At 41.5% G+C, this 19,278-nt stretch overlaps 2 protein-coding genes across 2 annotated transcripts in view; both read left to right on the forward strand.

The window, feature by feature from the left end:
* LOC136447717 (E3 ubiquitin-protein ligase rnf213-alpha-like) overlaps window positions 1–2,956 on the forward strand; it is a 35,668-nt gene extending 32,712 nt beyond the window's left edge. The window contains exons 37-38 of the mRNA XM_066446760.1: window positions 2,639–2,772; window positions 2,942–2,956. Of these exons, the coding sequence (XP_066302857.1) occupies window positions 2,639–2,772; window positions 2,942–2,956 (149 nt within the window). The remainder of the gene's footprint in view (window positions 1–2,638; window positions 2,773–2,941) is intronic.
* A 6,343-nt stretch (window positions 2,957–9,299) lies between these two features.
* The window catches only part of LOC136447718 (E3 ubiquitin-protein ligase rnf213-alpha-like), a 28,357-nt gene continuing 18,378 nt past the window's right edge, over window positions 9,300–19,278 (forward strand). Inside the window, exons 1-14 of the mRNA XM_066446761.1 lie at window positions 9,300–9,307; window positions 10,496–10,724; window positions 10,812–10,982; window positions 11,146–11,333; window positions 11,508–11,642; window positions 11,770–12,000; window positions 12,184–12,316; window positions 12,540–12,647; window positions 12,944–13,029; window positions 13,248–13,448; window positions 13,620–13,737; window positions 15,373–15,567; window positions 15,762–15,898; window positions 17,895–18,391. Of these exons, the coding sequence (XP_066302858.1) occupies window positions 9,300–9,307; window positions 10,496–10,724; window positions 10,812–10,982; window positions 11,146–11,333; window positions 11,508–11,642; window positions 11,770–12,000; window positions 12,184–12,316; window positions 12,540–12,647; window positions 12,944–13,029; window positions 13,248–13,448; window positions 13,620–13,737; window positions 15,373–15,567; window positions 15,762–15,898; window positions 17,895–18,391 (2,437 nt within the window). The remainder of the gene's footprint in view (window positions 9,308–10,495; window positions 10,725–10,811; window positions 10,983–11,145; window positions 11,334–11,507; window positions 11,643–11,769; window positions 12,001–12,183; window positions 12,317–12,539; window positions 12,648–12,943; window positions 13,030–13,247; window positions 13,449–13,619; window positions 13,738–15,372; window positions 15,568–15,761; window positions 15,899–17,894; window positions 18,392–19,278) is intronic.

The raw sequence follows: 19,278 nt of genomic DNA on the forward strand, positions 1-19,278 counted from the left end.
ATACATGACCCATTTAAGACCTCAGATATACAGTAATATAGTAATATAGTTATTTTCTAAAACAGTGTGCTGTTACAATGCTTTTTTATATGTCTTTATGCTGCTTCTTACAACTGTAGCATTTAATGTCTGTATTCTGGCAACGGGTCATAACTGCATCAAGTTTGTACTGATACATAGTGTGCACACGTTGCTTCAGTTAAGCTACGGTCACAGTAAACTCACGTCGTACCTGCGATGGGGTTTCTTCCGTCATGACAGCGCCGTACGTCGTACGTTTGGGAAAAACCGCGTGCAATAGTTAACACATACAAAGTGGTGGTCACATATAACGTAGGTACATCGTACGATGGGTTTTTTAGTGTACCTAGGTCAATCGCAGGTAAATCGCAGGTAAATCGCACGTAAAAGTAGCCATCGCCGAGCGTCCTACGTCGGAAAATACAGCTAAAGATGATTTTGAACATGTTCAAAATTTTCTCTCCGTCGCTGTACGATTTTTATTGCCCCCAATACAGACTTCACTACGGCCTTCTTTTTATACCAATGAGGTGAAAAATGTATACATTTCGATCGTTTTCTTATGGCTTCAGTTTTCCCTGATATTGCCGATGTTGTTGAAAAGTGCAGCCACCAGAGCACAGTGGCAACCGTTGTACAGCGCGCTCGCTGAAGAGCCTGCTTTCAAGGCTATGATTTTCCACGTGTCAGATCAAGTATCGCGCGCAGGTGATGCATACGATTATTTCATGGCTATACAGACGTGGGTTCATAATTATATCAGACCTCAGTCCCATCCTGTCTCTACTTTAAGTTTGCCAAGAGAGCAGTTTGCGGATGGCCCAGAGAAAGAATATGATAGGCCAGTTGTATTGTCCATCAAAAATAAAGCACATAATAGGCATAAAGCGTCAAACAAAAATTGAAACTGAAAATAGAGACAGGATAGGACTGAGGTATGATCTAATTATAAACCCAGGTGTATACAGACATAAAGCAATTATATGCGCCTGGTTCTGGACCTGACACGTAGAAAATCTAAACTTGGAAGCAGGCTATTCTACGGGCGCACTGTTTTCTGGTTGCTATTGTCTTATGATGGTTACAATTTGCATCAGCATCGGCAATACATCAGGGTAACTGAAAACATCAGAACATGGTCGAAATTTATGAACTCGTCACCTCATCATTAGATAAAAAGGCCGCAATAAAGCCTAAATATGAGGCTATAAAAATCGTACGACGTTGGATGGAATTTTGAACATTGCCCGACGCTCTGCGATAGCTGATTTTACCTACGATTTACCTGCGATTTACCTGCGATTTACCTGCGTTGTACGGGAAATGCATCGTTCGTGCATCGTAGGTACGACGTGGGTTTAGTGTGACCGGGGCTTTACCTGTAACGTAACAAGCAGAACAGCTAAAGAGCATTAACCCCATTCATGACATCGTGAACATGTCCAAGCCATATACCACACGTAGACAGAAAATACTTGAAACCAAGGAAGGACAGAATCTCGAACGATGTCAAAACGGAAATCATATTCAGATCCATCAATGAAAAATTTCACTGCCACAAGGAAATTTAGCAAGCCAGTTAGAAAGATTCACACAAGACTAAATATCAGTTACTACTAGTACTAGATGATTATTATATCCTGCTGATATAATCCCTTTTACTTTTTTCGCTGATTGTTATCCGTACATTGCTTCATCAATGTAAGAGGAGGGTATGAATTATTCCCGTTCGTTATCATAATTTATACAAAAAAGATCAGAAGGACCTCGTTTTGAACTATTCACATTTAGACCGGGAGGGAATTTTTGAAGCCCACGCCAAATTTTAATGCTGCATGACTATTAAACGGCTTACGCTAGAGCCACCAAACTTGGTGACTTTTTATATAATGTCCTTAACAAAGATTTTAAATCAATAAAGTATTAAGTTCATTGTTTCTCGTGTTGCCATTGTAAAAGGTTTTGACAGGCATATTTCTGGTAATTTCAGTTCAAACAATGAGGCGTTGTTGGTACGCCACATTTCTTTTTTTACATTGTTATCACCTTATATAATCCAATGTAACTTTCATTATTTAACATTAACATTTTATGCTGACTTGATGACGTCATCGGTCGAAATCCTAGATGGCTGATAGAATCACATAAAATTACGTCAAATTGACTTCATAATAGGTCATAATGACAACATTTGTTATGGTAATATCAATTCACATGTGCATTATCCTCTGAAAATTTGATGGTCATACAATAAGTAGTTTAGGAGTTACAGAGGCAGGTCTCCAAAACAGCACATTACTTTTGCTGGGGTCACAAATGACCCCAGCGGACTAAACACAGACTTTCATCTATAATGTCAACAGTATTGTGCCCATCTCCCTAAAAAATAGGAGAAGTTAGAATAGATGTCTACTGACAATGCCACGGAAGGAATTTTTTTTCAGATCAAGCATGTTCAAATAGCACATCAAAACCCACGCCTGGGGTCAGAAATGACCCCGTTCAGGTGTTTTAGGGTTAAAAAAAGTTCTTGCTATAAAGATTCTCTATAACTTTATAACTTGATAATTCGATACTCTGTTACCAAACGTAACAACATCTGAATTGTATTACGTAGGGCGCATCCCAATGAGACAGTTAGTCTACAGAGTACAGCCTCTTCCACCCAGTGCGCTGCCCCTTGTTTGGGACTTCGGTCAGCTCAACATCCAAACCGAACGGCTTTACATTGAACAAATGGTTATGAGATGTGTAAGTAATACGGAACTGTTTTTCTGTTATCTTTGTTTAAGCATAGCTTTCTAATCCAAATATGACTAGTTTGGCCACTGCTGCGTAGTGTCGTGGGGGGTGCTCGTCTGTGAAATTGTCAACACCGCTTGTAAGTAAAATCATGTCATGCTCCATATCCAATAAGAAGGTCATGAACTTTTAAGCCGAGCATTTCTATTGATGATGAAAACATTTGCTATTACCAGTTTAATGATATATCAATAATTAATTCATATGATGTATGTATGATCAATGAATACATAAACATCTTTGTCATAAAACTGAACATTCAAGATTTATGAATTTGTGTAAAAGCTATGTTCTGATAAGTATAGAAGCATAGGTGCTTGCGTAACATGTGAGCTGGTTAGACTTTTTTCAATCAACGCTAACTGCATGCAAGGCCTCAACCAAATCACAATGAATGAAAAAAGCTTAATTTTAAAATGAAACGCTTTTCTGTACGTTTATAGCTAAATGAAGACCACTTCACTGCAGATGCAACTGAGGTGGTAGCTGCTGTGTTAACAACCTCTCAACAATTCATGAGGAAGAAGAAGGTTTGCACGTTTCTATACATTTTCACTTTAGCTTGCTGTTGACAAGATGGTCACGGACCATTGAGGCTGGCTGTCATGGCGCCCCTACGACCATTAAGGTCATGGGCCATGGGTGATAAGTGAGTGTGTGAGTGTGACTGAATTTCCTTATACATTTGTACTCCAGGTTACCTGTACCATGGTCAAAAGACTTCTGCTAAATCTGAGAACATTTCTTGCCACATATTCAGGATGAGTGCAGCTTCGTGAGTCTTCGAGATGTGGAGCGCACTCTCACTGTCATGAATTGGTTTCTGCAAATGTTGCCGGTCTTATCAGCCTTGATGAATAAGAAGATAGCTGACCAAGCGCGGACCAATACTCCTGAGGTGCTGCTATCTGAATTCAGTATTATTTCTCTGTCATTATTTTACAGACTGGTTTAACGTAGAGAGTGTCATAAAAATAGTATAAAACAATGAACAGTGCCCACCTATTATCAGCATGGTCTTAGATCACTGGTGTTTGTGTCTTCTGTTCAGATATTCTTTTCAACATAGTTTTTTTAGGCACACACCTATATTTTTGTTCTCTCCTGGCCTTTCTTCAGCTTCTCTACACGTTGCCTTAATCAGGTCAAAGTGATCTTTCTCCAGGTGTTTTTGTGACGTAATCATGACGAGAAGGGTCCGTTCTCGAGCGTGAATACTTTTTGCCGCTTTGTGATGAAGTAGCAAGGATCACGGCACGAAATCCGGTATTTAAGCATGCTTAAACGCAGCGTAAACGTGACGTTTATTCACTATTTCCGCAACTTAACGACCCCTATACGTCTGCTTAAATATTGCATTTAAGGTGTCCTTTCCGGAAGTGCGTTAATGTACGTATTGGCACTCATTCACGTGTATTTACGTAACTATTCGACGCGTAAAGGCGTCGTTATGGACAATCTTTTCGTACCTTTACGGAAGATCCAACACGAAAAGTATGCGTTTCTTGAGACCTTTCCGTAACCTTTCGTCCGTGTTTATAATCCGTTTTCGTCACGATTTTCTCTACGTTTATGTGCCGTTCACGCAGCCTGAAAGGCAACCTAAAATCATACCTTTCCCCGGGCTTTCCGTGATCTTTTTACGACCTTAACGCGCTACAAAAGTGGTCTCTAGAATGCGTAAAGGCGTCGTTATGGACAATCTTTCCGTACCTTTACGGAAGATCCAACACGAAAAGTATGCGTTTCTTGAGATCTTTCCGTAACCTTTCGTCCATGTTTATAATCCGTTTTCGTCACGATTTTCTCTACGTTTATGTGCCGTTCACGCAGCCTGAAAGGCAACTTAAAATCATACCTTTCCTCGGTATTTCCGTGACCTCTTAACGACCTTAACGTGCTACAAACGTGGTATCTGCAAGGCGTTAAGGCGTCGTTATGGACAATCTTTCCGTACCTTTACGGAAGATCCAACACGGAAAGTGTAAATTTCTTGAGACATTTCCGTAATCTTTCGTCCATCTTTATAATCTATTTCCGTCACGATTTCCCTACGTTTATGTGCCGTTCACGCAGCCTGAATAACTACCTAAAGCTATACCTTTTCTAGTGTTTTCCGTAACCTTTTTATGAGCTTAACGTGCTAAAAACACGAGCTAAACGTGCTAAAAACACGAGCTTAACATGCTAAAACGTAGTCTCTACAATAAGTTTCCTTTTCATTATACAGTATCTAATTTGATCCTTACTTAACTTGCTACGGATGGCTTAACCATTCCGAACCCTTACATAGACAGGTAAATATGAATATGACAGGCAACAGGGCCGGTTAAAGTTTAGAACAATTTATTTGAAAGATAATAACACTGCACAAAAACGTGTTACGCCATTATAGCGAGACCCCTCCCCACCTTAACGAATATACACATACAAAATGGAATGAATGATTTCTTACATAGACAGCTAGTTTCACTTTCATTAAAAAAATGTCACCTTATCATTAATAAACTATTCAGGCTATTCCTTACCCCAACTACTAGTACTAACTACTACAATGTGCTTACAAGTTTTAACCCTAGCTATCTATTACATCGACACCAAAACGTAACCCCTAACACTAACTAACCCTACGTCTAACTTTTCTTCTCTCCCGTGTCTTATTAGCCTTTACCAGGCTCCGCGGATCGCTAGGAAAATAGTAGAAATTGGCCAAATAGAGTGAATTGTAACAGTACAATCATTCTGGGTTGAATAACACTTACTAAGGTACTTGCGGTTACGTCATCGGTCGTCATATTCTAACTTGTACTTGACGCGGTCCACGAGGGATCAATCTCACATTGTCGGTAGATTCTCCCTTCACCATTTTGCGACATTTCCAAGTCCACGATTCCGGTCACAGTGTTGGGCGAGACGACAGGGATAGTTTCTATCAAGACAGGTAGACAGGTTCCGATTTCACTCACGCTAATCTCCAAGCAGATCTATAGGTTGCATCAAGACCGTATCAAACTGGCAGAGAAAGTACTTGGATTGCTATACATACAAGCTCCTTCTTCCAGTTGGATACGGTTTTTGCAATCCATTGGGCCTGGTTGGAGGCTAATTCACGCCGTTCTTTAACCGTTGTCTCCACTGGTACCGGGTGGATTTGAAGTCCCGAATCGCGTGCCCGCAAGCTCCGTTCAGCATCTCCACCCTCCTTGGTTTCACCCAGGAAGTATAATCCTATGAAACCTTCTTGGTTTCACCAAGTTGTACAGACTGGTGTTGTCCCAGCTTTACGTTTTTCCGTCCGGGTTCCGGGTGGTAAGAACAACGTTGTGGCCATAACTTGTGGGTTGAAACGACTGAGTTCAAACTTCCTTCATGAGCTGTCTTCGCTGTAAAAAAATAACTGTCTCTGGGATATACGGTTAATTTGAAAAAGCCACCCTTTTCTCTGATTGGGTAATGCCCTGTCACATGGCATTCCACTAGTAAATATGGAGATGTTGCATTACCATCTCAACGTACCGCCCCAGCTTGTTTACGACTTCACACTGTATAAATTTGCAGTTGAAAAGCAAACGTCCTTACGTTTCGCTTTTGCCCCGAACACAACAACTGACGCGAGCGGCAATAGAAAATACTGTTAGCGGCGATCTTTCTAGAAGTTACTTGTAGATTATAAAAAGGAAAACTGCGTGAGAACACGCGTTATTTGATGATTTTTGATACAAACAAAGGAACAAATACACAAAGCTGCCAAAACGTGCCGGCGGCGCGGTCTTGATCCGCGGACTGAGCCAATTTGTGCGGCGGCCAAAGACAGTATGCCCGCCGACCTATTTGCAATCCGGGGGAGTTGTGAGCTCAATGTTCCGCGTTGTTTTCTAAAACTGAGAGCACCGTCAACCCAGCCTAAAGGTTACAGAAGGATATCGGAAAGGTAAAAATAACGGCGAGGATAAACGCTCGCTTTCCGACAGCTTTTCTCTAACTAAAGATAAGAGTGGGTTATGTAAACTGAGCCTATATGTAACGGAAGGATATCGGAAAGGTAGAAATAACTGCGAGGGAAAACGCCCGCTTTCCGACAGCTTTTCACTACCTAAACATAAAAGGGGGTTACGCAAACCGAGCCTATATGTAACGGAAGAATATCGGACAGGTAGAAATAACTGCGAGGGAAAACGCCCGCTTCCCGACAGCATTTCTCTACCTAAACATAAATATGTAAACCGAACCTACATGTAACGGAAGAATATCGGAAAGGTAAAAATAACTGCGAGGGAAAACGCCCGCTTTCCGACAGCTTTTCTCTACCTAAACATAAAAGGGGGGAGGTCTCCCCCCTTCTATGCAAACTGAACCTATATGTAACGGAAGGATTTTGGAAAGGTAGAAATAACTGCGAGGGAAAACGCCCGCTTTCCGACAGCTTTACTCTACCTAAACATAAAAGGGGGGAGGTCTCCCCCCTTCTATGTAAACCGAACCTATATGTAACGGAAGGATATCGGAAAGGTAAATATAACTGCGAGGGAAAACGCCCGCTATCCGACAGCTTTACTCTACCTAAACATAAAAGGGGGGAGGTCTCCTCCCTTCTATGTAAACCGAACCTATATGTAACGGAAGGATATCGGAAAGGTAGAAATAACTGCGAGGGAAAACGCCCACTATCCGACAGCTTTACTCTACCTAAACATAAAAGGGGGGAGGTCTCCCCCCTTCTATGTAAACCGAACCTATATGTAACGGAAGGATATCGGAAAGGTAGAAATAACTGCGAGGGAAAACGCCCACTATCCGACAGCTTTACTCTACCTAAACATAAAAGGGGGGAGGTCTCCCCCCTTCTATGCAAACTGAACCTATATGTAACGGAAGGATATCGGAAAGGTAGAAATAACTGCGAGGGAAAACGCCCGCTTTCCGGCAGCTTTTCTCTACCTAAACATAAAAGGGGGGAGGTCTCCCCCCTTCTATGTAAACCGAATCTATATGTAACGGAAGGATATCGGAAAGGTAGAATTAACTGCGAGGGAAAACGCCCGCTTTCCGGCAGCTTTTCTCAACCTAAACATAAAAGGGGGGAGGTCTCCCCCCTTCTATGTAAACCGAACCTATATGTAACGGAAGAATATCGGAAAGGTAAAAATAACTGCGAGGGAAAACGCCCGCTTTCCAACAGCTTTTCTCTACCTAAACATAAAAGGCGGGAGGTCTCCCCCCTTCTATGTAAACCGAGCCTAAAGGTAACGGAATGATATCGGAAAGGTAGAAATAACTGCGAGGGAAAACGCCCGCTATCCGGCAGCTTTTCTCTACCTAAACATAGGAGTGGGTTATGTAAACTGAGCCTATATGTAACGGAAGAATATCGGAAAGGTAGAAATAACTTCGAGGGAAAACGTCCGCTTTCCGACAGCTTTTCTCTACCTAAACATAAAAGGGGGGAAATACTTAACAATATAACTGCTGTTTTTTGTAAGCTGTAGCATAAACACGGATAAAAGAAGATCAACTCCGACGAAGATAGGTATGGACTGTATGTCTAATTTTGCTACAAAGTAGACGTAAAATGTGCGTGCACATGCATGGTGCGTTGTTTAAAAAAAACTGTAACAGAAATGACTTAAGCGGGATCGGTGTTTACTGCAAATGGGTGTATCGTAAAGATCGAAGACCGTTTCGGGTATATCAGCTATTCTCCAAGATTTTGAAAATTGAGGCACTATTAGTCCCCAGGAGAGAATATATCTGCTTGGAGAATATATTGGTTACTGATGTACCATAATGTTTCATCTATACGATGTATATAAGGATGCTTAAAGTCCATGGAAAGATATAGTATGCATTTAATTCATGTTAACGAACGCGGAAAGGTTGCGGAAAGCTCAAATCTTACTTTCAGCGGCATTAACGGCCCCGTAAACTCTGCTGAAATATTTTCCGACCTTTAATTCTTGTTTACGTCATTCGGAAAGTTTGCTTAAATATTCGATTTCGTGCTGTGGATGCGGTCCCAAATGTGACTGATGAGTCCATGCCTTTCTGCTTTGTCTCTATTACATTACGATCGACAAGAAGTAGACCAACTAGATTGGTGCAACCTTCAAGCGAATTGAACAGCAAGAAATTAAAAGAGCCACTAGAGAGTCTAATATGTCAACGGCACAGCATTGAATCAGCAGTGCTAGTGAAACCTTAAACCAAGGAGACGGAGAGAAATCTTGGTTATATCTATCGTTTTCTTCATAATTGTACTTCATTATTATTATTAGTTAGTTTATAGGCGGAAGGCTAAGAACAGCCTCCCTGGTTTCCTCCCTCCTCCTGCACTATTGTTTATATTTGTATACTGGTTTACCTCTGTTTCTTATTCTATTTGTGCAAACCAACAAACAAACAAACAAAATCAAATGATGCTGCAAAAAACAGGCTGTGAGTACACAAGAGGTCATAAGAATGTAGTAGAGAAAGAGAACATGGTCAAGTCAGCTGTAACAGTTGCAAGAAATAACTGCGTGATTGACTAGGAGGGGGCCAATGTTATAGACATAGAGGGCAACAAATATACACGCTGAATCAAGGTAACCATTTCTGGATATAAAAAAGGCTTAATGGAGATAAGGGTCAGGATAAAGATTCAGTCACGTTTGTGACCGCATCCTTGCTGTTTCGACACAAAGCGGTAAGTAGCCACGTTCGAGAACGTTGACATGTCGTCATATGTACAATACAGTGCGTCAACGAGAAAGGTTATTTTCCCCTGATAAAGGCAGGAGAGGAGTTACGAAAACGTTAGTAAAAAACAAAGTCATGATGTTGAATTGATTTACCAGCCTGATGATCATGAGCCTATTGCGAATATTTTCCCCTTCGTTTTCAATTAGATCACCAACATATGTCGGGCACTAATCCTTGCACTTGGTGTGTGTTACCAAGCACGTCTGGAAGAGCGAAACGACTACAGAAAGGCGATTGCAGAGCATTTCAACGAGGACAGTTTCACGTTACCCAAGGGAGCAAAAACGATTGAGGAGGAAATCGAAATGTTGGTTGAATACTTTTGTCTACTTAGGTTGATACAATGTATCCTGTACCTTATCAATTGCCATGTATTGTGTACTTATCATCATTTACAATGATGCCTTATTCAATGATAGATTTTAGTCAACACCTCTTGCTCTCACCAGGGCTGACTATATATTTGACGCAAAACAAGTTCCAAACAAAGTGGTTACACCCACAGCATCGGACAGACATTAGGAAAAATGCGTCTTGCTGCAGATAAGTTTTTTTGTTAACATACTAAAAGCCCACAGCGGAGAGCGCCCAACACTTACCATTAAGTCTTAGTTATTTGACTAGTTGTCCCCTGATCATGATGATGATGTCGAATGTCAATGATGATAATCATGGTGATGTAATGCATGTGATAAGGCGACAGGTTTAGTTACATTGTAAGACAATTGCACCCACTTCCATGCATGATTGCCATTATACTTAGTCACAGATGAGATTATGCCATTATACTTTATACCTCACAGATGAGATTATGCATACAACTCGTTACATTTTGTCACGTTAATGCTCGAATTGTCACAAATGTACAGTGACTATTAATCATAACTTCATGCAAAATGACATCAATTCCTTGCGTGATATACCTTGTTTATAGATGCCAAGATGTCTTCTTGGACCAGTTGGACAACCTCCTGGCGCCAAACATTGCCCGAAACACTGCACTCAAGGAGAATGTCTTCATGATGGTTGTATGCATCGAGCTGCGCATCCCCCTGTTCCTTGTGGGGAAACCTGGGAGCTCAAAGTCGTTAGCAAAAAGTGTGGTAAGCGACGCCATGCAAGGAGACTCGGCTCCCTCGGATTTCTTCAAGACAATGAAACAGGTAAAGAAAAAAAAGTGACGAATCATGCACCACTTTTCATGCATTGCATTCAAAGGCCATCAATCTAACCATGTCTTTCTTCCCTAGGCCCACATGGTGTCCTTCCAATGTAGTCCACTTGCTACACCAGAAAGCATCGTGAAGACTTTTCACCAGTGCAGCATGTTTCAACAGGACAAAGACCTCACCAAGTTCGTTTCAGTTGTTGTTTTGGATGAAATTGGACTTGCAGAGGACTCGCCAAAGATGCCACTGAAGGTAAACATTCCTTACCCCTTTTTAGAGCGCTCACGACCATATGAAAAGGATGGAGTTGTAATAATATATTTAGTTTTTTCAACAAACCTGCTCCAATTCCATTGTGTTAAGCAAAGTACAGACTTTCACGTCTGTGTGTTTGTGATCACTTTTACATTTGCAGACGCTACACGCCTTGCTCGAAGAAGGTTACGTTGCGGAAGTTGGCGACGAAGGCAACACTAATCCACCACAGAAAAAGGTCGCGTTTGTTGGAATTTCCAATTGGGCACTCGACCCTGCAAAAATGAACCGAGGGATTTTCTTGTCAAGGGGAGTTCCAGACAATGACGACCTCAGGAAAAGTGCTAGGTAAGATAACAATTATAAAAAGGAGTCTTTGACTGCCGTGAATGTGGGAAACGTGGCAAATGTTTAATCATTTTAATGCCATAAAAACATAGAAACGACTACTTTCAACGATTCTAAAATGAAAAGGTATCATGCTCACATGTTTTGAATCGTTCATTTCTTATCAAACTCCAGGGGTATATGCGAACAGGATGAACGAGTCTTGGCGCAGCTGGAGACCATGCTGGGCAGCTTAGTCAGCGCATACACGTCCCTGTATCGGCCACAGTTGGAAGATAGGGAATATTTTGGGCTTCGTGACTTCTACAGGTACTGAAAAATAAGAAGATTAACACGGATGCATCTCAATTTCATATTTGAGCCTCATAGTGTAACACATGAATCATTGCTTGCAAAAATTCGTTACAACTTAAAGTGACATAAACTTTCTGTCTAGTTTGATCAAAATGGTGAGCAGTTTCTGCCGAGCATCTGGCCATCCTCCATCTCGCGCCCAACTGGAGCATGCTATCAAGAGAAACTTCAGTGGCAGAGACGACATTGACCCACTTCAAAAGTTCCGTACAGTTCTTGAAACCTGTGCTGATCAATCAGAAAGGCCGAACGATCCGGACTGCAGTCCTCTTGGCCTGATTAGGGCCAGTCTACAGAGCATCCACAGTGACAGGTAATTCAAAAGCCCATCAGAATTCTTTGTGAATATGCAATATTCCTGGTGCGAATATAGTTTACCAAATGTGCTACAAGATTGCTACATTGTCTGGTCGATCGGAGTTTGTCTGGTTTCTTTTCTTGATCAAACTGAGCGCGTACCGTATGCGATGTTTATGTGCTTTTATCTATACCGCAGTGAGGGTCGATATCTGCTCATTCTGACCAAGAACTACGCTGCTCTGACCATTTTGCAACAAGAAATGCTCGATTTCGGGAGCACAGTCATCATTTTTGGTAGCAGCTTTCCCAAGGATCAGGAATATTCCAAGGTAAAAGTTACCTTTTTAGTATCACTTTATTAGTAAAATATGTTTTGGCATAAAGTTAGTTGTCGCTTCTTATTTCATAATTTTCCTAATTCCAAAGTATCATTCCGTTCTTGGGGCAATCTCGACTCGACGCATTTAGGGTTTTGAATTCATTTCTAAATCGTGTTTGTTGATTAATTTAACTGTTTCCGTTTTTGTCTTGTACATCACTTGTTCCTTATAGATTTGCCGTGACATCAATCGTATCAAAGTCTGTATGGAAACAGGGAAAACTGTTGTCCTTCTGAACCTGGAGAATCTGTACGAAAGCCTTTATGATGCGCTGAATCAGGTAGCTAATATATCTTTCCGGCCAATTATTTTCCGGCATTAGTTTTACATCATTAGTTACTAACCGCTTTATTTTGCCAAGCCTTTATATTGTCAGAGCGTCACGGATTCTTCATATGCTTGAAGCTGTGTTCCAGCGCTGATGCTCTTTCAACTTTCCCTATATTTGTATATCTGTGCCCTCCGTACTCCCGCATGACGTCCATTTCACGATGTTTACATACTTGTTATAGCTATATCTCAAAGCCGAGGGCTTATGCCGATTTAATGTTACATGCCGCGATATGCATTTTGCAGTACTACGTGGAAATGGGTGACCAGAAGTATGTTGACTTGGGACTCGGTACTCACAGGGTCAAGTGTCGTGTACATAAGGATTTCAGGTTTGTATCTATTATGTCTCTTGGACGATTTTCTTTTTATTGGAATGCTTTAATATTTCATGAATTAAAGGTAGTGGTTCAATTGACTGAATTCAATCTCGAAAGATGCTGCTTGGATCAGACCGTTGCACTCACTTGATCAATCAATCAATCAATTAAACACACACACAAGCAGATGCACATGCATTCACTCACGCTTGCCAATTATTTTGCAATAGGTTGGTTGTCGTCGCCGAAAAGGACATTGTCTATGAAAAGTTCCCGATCCCTCTCATCAATCGACTGGAGAAGCACTTTCTTTCGGTGTCTACGGTACTGACACCCGCACAGGCTGGTATTGCCCAGAGGCTGCATGAGTGGTCCGAGGCGTTTGTTCATGTGAAAGATGTGGATGATGTCAGCAACCCGGGTATGAACAGGTGTGTATGTGTATTCTGACTATCCAACCTCGTATGGCAACCAATCACAGTATTCTTGAGTAAAACTATAAACCTAAGTTGTAAACTTACAAGTAATTTTGTAATCATGTGTCTACGACCACATGTCCTGTACATGCCATAAGTTGTTTATCAGAAGATTATCGATTGCAGTTCTAGAAGCTACAAGCCTGCTGATGCCTTCATTGGTTACCACGAGGACCTTTCTGCCACCGTTGTGCTTCGAGTTTGTCAAGACGTCAACAGCAAAGACGACACATGGGAGGAAATGGTAAGATATAGCTATACAGTGTTGTAACGTGCGACGTTCTTTTTTGCAAAACGTTGAAACTTACATTGAAACCTTGTCTGCATTTGTAGCTGACACGATCAAGAAATCAAACCTCTATAGAAGCAAAAAAGCAATTACTCAAACAACTGGATATGATTTTGGAAACGGTCAGACGTTTCAAGTAGCATCCACTACTTTTCGTCAGTGACTGTGAGCAAGATCAGTTGAACAGCAGGTTTATAACCACGAACTATGAATTGATATGCAAATAAGGAGAAGACAAATTTTTAGATAGTCCAAAAGAAAGCGAATTAGACAACTCAAGACAAGGTTGAAGTAAAAGGGGACAATAGCTCCTATTGTTTTAATATAGGAGCTAAAGCTGGTTTGCCCCCAAGGCTATGTCCCAAGTGCCAGACAGTTCCACCCTTAGCCCTCCTTTCCTGTTGAGGGTTGGATTGTATATCCTCTCATATATTGCCTCCCTTACTCCACGTTCGAACCAGCGGGGTTCGCGGTCAAGGATATCAGTGGATTCGAGATTGAACGAGTGCCCCTGGTTGTGTTTTAGGTGGTGGAAAATGGCCGAGGAGTAGCGGTTAGCGCAATGTTCTTTGTACCTTTCATTAAGTGATCGGCTGGTCTCTCCGATATAAGTGTTGTTGCAGTTGGGTTCTTCACATTTGAGTCTGTAGATGACATCGGCCTTGCTGCCTTTGCGTGGTCGGTCTTTAGGATGTACCAGTCTTTGTCTGAGAGTTGATTGAGGTTTGAAGTTGGTGGCAATGTTGAAGTTTTGGAAGATCCGTCGGAGTTTTTCGGACACTCCTTGTACATATGGAATAGTGATGTTGGCCTTGTTTCTGTTGGTCAATGGTGTACACTTAGGCGTTTTCTTGGACTGGTCAGACGGTTTGAGGGCTTTGTTGAAAGTCCATCTTTGGTAGCCACATTTGCCAAGGGCACCTCGGAGGTGTCTATGTTCGTCTGTTTTGGCCGTGTCTGAGGTGATGATGTTGTCTGCCCGATGAAAGAGAGTTTTTATAACTGCCAGTTTGTGTTCCAAAGGGTGGTGAGAATCAAAGGCCAGATACTGATCGGTATGGGTCGGCTTCCTGTATACTTCGAACTGGAGGCGACCATCCTTCTCTATGATGGTTTTGGTGTCTAGGAAAGGGAGCATATTATCTTGACTCGACTCCTGTGTGAACTTGATGTTGTCATCTATCTGGTTGATATGTTCAAAGAAATCATCAGCTACTCTCTTCTTTAGTCTGCACCAAGTGTCATCTACATAACGGAACCAGTTGGCCGGGGGAGTGTCCTTGAAAGTACTGAGGGCTTTGTTCTCAAATTTCTCCATGTACAGGTTTACCACGATGAAACGTCTGACCGTTTCCAAAATCATATCCAGTTGTTTGAGTAATTGCTTTTTTGGCGTATCTTATTACCGGGATGTCTAATCTTCATCGACCTCTATAGAAGCATGTACTTGTCTTTAGCCTGATTGCTTCCCAAATGTGGAATTATTTTCATATTGCTTAGGAACATTTCTCTGTATTAGACACCATAAACTAAAGAAAAAAATTGCCAATTCAATTTTTTGATCGTGGTTACAATGTGTCTAACTCGAAGGTGTTTGAAAGAGCGAAGGAGATCCTGCTCCAATGTGCAACCCCAGATGCCGTGGTTCGCCTTCAAAGCTCTCGTCTTACCCGTCATGCTGAAACTATGGCACAGAAGTACTTCCATTGTCAGCATCACTCAAGCCTTGCGGATTGTCTACTCCATAACATACCAAGAGAGGGAAGGAATGGGATTTTAGCACAGGTACTTTACCAAATACATCTTATCTACACAGGTTATAGCACATATCTCTTCGAAACCGAATGATGCAGCTACAAGAGTGAAAACGGCAGTAGTATTTTTACGCTTTGTTTGTATAGCCCTTGACTTATTTTGACACAACCTAAGTCGTTGACGTGTTAACTTATATCAATATGTAATATCAAACGTAAATGCAGGTTACAACGCATGGCCGTCTGCTATCAAGAAACGACCTTCCACATCTGGCAGAGACGCTTGATATAAAGGAAGCTGCTATGCAGCTCCTTTCTTTACAGCAATTTGATACGGAGCAACAATTCAGCAAACGTATAAGGTTGGTTGCATCAAAAATCTTAACAAGAGTCCGAAGACCCAAAATCTCCATGAGATTTGTTTTTATATATGATGTGTTTTATTTGCCCTAATTATTTGTTGTTGCCGCTGGTTGTTTTGTTTTATGTGCCAGAGGGTATCCACGTAATAGAAACTAGAAAGGCAATATTTTCGGGAAAATGCAGGATATTCCCCTCCAATTACCTACACCTCAAATATGACTTCCTTAGCATTTACTGTAGTGTAAGGGAATTCTGAAGTTTCTGAATGAATTATGCAAACGAGGTCTGCATTAGTATAATGTATGGTCAGGTGTGTTCACCTTTCTTACGTAAAGGTACCTATATCTGAAATATGTCATCCGTAGCTTTATGGTAAGGGAAATGCATAAATTATGCATAAACCCCCTTCATTAGCATAATTTCTGGCCAGGTTTTCTGACCTTTCCTAAAGGTACCAACATGTCAAATATGAAATCCGTAGCCTTTACAGTAAGGTAAATACAAGGTAGGCCAACTTATGGCGGACCGTGTTGCCTGGAGGGAAAGAGCAACCCTAATCCGGGCAAGCTGCCCGATATGATGATGATGAAATACAAGGTTATACCTAAATTATGCAAATAAGGTCCGCATTAGCATATTTTATGTACATGTGTATTCACCTTCCCTAAAGCTACCTACATCTGAAATGTGACATCCCTAGCCTTTACGGCAAGGGATATGCATAAATCATGCAAATGATGCCCTCATTAGCATAATCTATGGCCAGGTTTTCTGACCTTTCCTAGTGGTACCTACATCTCAAATATCGCATCCGTAGCCTTTACGGTAAGAGAAATACACATTTATGCATACATTATCACTCCACATATAGTAGGTTTTGGGCAGAAGAACCACCAGCTGTTTGGACTTAGGGAATACTTGTCCTAGATAAGAGACCAACCGATTCAACAGGTGTGACCTCAAAGCCCATATCCACAATAGAGAAGTAGATATTCCTCATAACTTATGCAAATTCAGTGCAAATGTGCATAATTAGCACTTCACTTTGTACGTTTCTGTCCAACCCGCATGAGTACCAAATAACATGAAAATCTGTCGCTCCTTTCTTCAGTTATTCTCCTTGGAAGATTTTTACAAATACGCCATTGCAGTTCCAGTGACACATACCAGGGGGCCCAAAATTGACCTTGACCTTTCTCCTCCCAGCACCTACCGACATACCAAATATCATTACTATCCATCCACACGTTCTTCAGTTATGCTGATTTTAAGCGTCCGGTGACACAAACATACACACAGGATAACACTAACATACACACACGCAAACACACACGCAAACACACTGAATTTGCATAATTTGCACTTCATTGTGTACATCTCTGTCCAACCTACCTGTGTACCAAAGAACATGACAATCTGTCGTTCCTATCTTCAGTTATTCCCCTTAGAAGATTTTTACAAATACGCCATTGCAGTTCCAGTGACACATACCAGTGGCCCAAAATCGACCTTGACCTTTCTCCTTCAAACACCTAACCACATACCAAATATCATCACAATCCATCTACATGTTCTTCAGTTATGCTGACTTTAAGCGTCCGGTGACACAAACATACACACAAACACCAAACGCACGCAAAACAGTATCTCCATGAAAAAGTCTTTTTACATGGAGATAATTACAATGTTTTTTGTTGAGATCATAACAAAAGTACAGGGAGAATGTGTACGTGGTATAGATGGCCGGTCAGAGGCGGCCGCATTGACAGATAACAGATTGCGTAATTTATCCTTAGTTTCCTAGGTAATAATATTTTTATGAATTGTATATGCTGTTATCTAAAGAGGCAGAACTAGATTGATGGAAATATTGCAGATTCGTGTACGTGTATTCAAAACACCTGACAAGGACACAGTCTTAGCCTTTTTGATGTTGAGTTATGCTGAACGATGAATCAAACCTGACAATTCACTTTTCATTATCAATTCCTTCAGGTCTTTTTTGGAGCAAAAGCAAACTAAGGATGAGGGAGGTGTCTTGTTTGTGCAATGCGACTCCAGTGACATCAACGCAAACCTGATTGCATGTGCCTCCTACACTGCCCAGGCCGAACGAGCCCAGATCGGCAACCTCAGGCCAAGTGTGGTCTTCGTTGTTCAACTTCCCAGAAACCCTAAGGCAAGCTTCTCTGGTCTTGGCGGTGGGCAGTGGCTGTGCTATCACATTGATGATGTCCATCCTCCAAACGACCACTCACCTGACGTTACCATCATGCTCGGGAAATCGATCAGTAGTCTTATCGAACCGAGGGTCGGAACGCTACCAGACGGAAATCATACAGAGGACCATCTTAGCGTAGCAGCTCTCCTTCGTTCCTCTGTACAATCCGCAGCGGCGCGCTTAATCGATCCCACCGTGATCAAACAGAGGACTGTCTACAGAATCAACCTTCTGTTAAGGCTGCTTGGAAACAGAGGAAAACAGTCTGAGGGTATGTAGTCTATTTCAATATCTGATAGTCCAAAGTTATCGTTGCTTTGACATAAGAACAATCAATCAACTCAGAGTTTATGCTGCCATTTGCAGTCGCGATGCATTGTCCTCTAAGGTCAATCCTGAATGGCCCTGGTCATTCAACAGTGTCCAAAACCAGGGTCCGTAAACTTTTCTGTTAGGTATGGGCCCGGAGTTCATAGTTTGGTCCATCCCAAATGGCTGCAATTTCACTGAGAAAATTAGGACGTAAATGTATGCATTTCGGTAAAAAAGCGGTTTCTTGCTGCTTTCAGATGAACTTCTTGGTGTCGTCTGTTGTCGATTCATTTGGGATGAAAACTAGTAATCTGCAAATTTTGCACAAAATGGTTATACTTTCTAATACATTTCAACAAAACGAGTTTTCCAAGGTCTAAGCTCTTCCTGATATTAGAATCGATAATTTTTTTACAATCTTTAAAGGTGCCCTAAGCGATTTCAGGGGGTAAAACTTGAAATATTCTGGGAAAGCAATTCTGTTTGGTGAGGTTGAAATTTACATTTACTTCCCTATATCAGCACATCTGCATCATTATTTCATACTTTGGGCGTTTAAAAATAGTACAGAAGCAAGCCACAAAAGGAGTATTTTATTTATTGGGTCCCCCAAAAATCAGCCCAGAATCCAGCCGTAACCGTTTTCTGTCGACAATCTTCGGTAACTTCCGGCCGCGTGACGTCACAATGCCCAAGCACATTGAGCCATGACCACGTGATTATTTCTTCGGAAGCGTTCGGGACTTATCGGTCAGAATCGTGCATGTTCGGAAGATTTTAAATGATGGCTGGCCTCCAAGTGCTCAGATTTTCAATGAGTTCCCACCGCACAACGACATCACATTT

Source organism: Branchiostoma lanceolatum, chromosome 13 (assembly GCF_035083965.1).
Source record: "Branchiostoma lanceolatum isolate klBraLanc5 chromosome 13, klBraLanc5.hap2, whole genome shotgun sequence".
Lineage (NCBI taxonomy): Eukaryota > Metazoa > Chordata > Leptocardii > Amphioxiformes > Branchiostomatidae > Branchiostoma > Branchiostoma lanceolatum.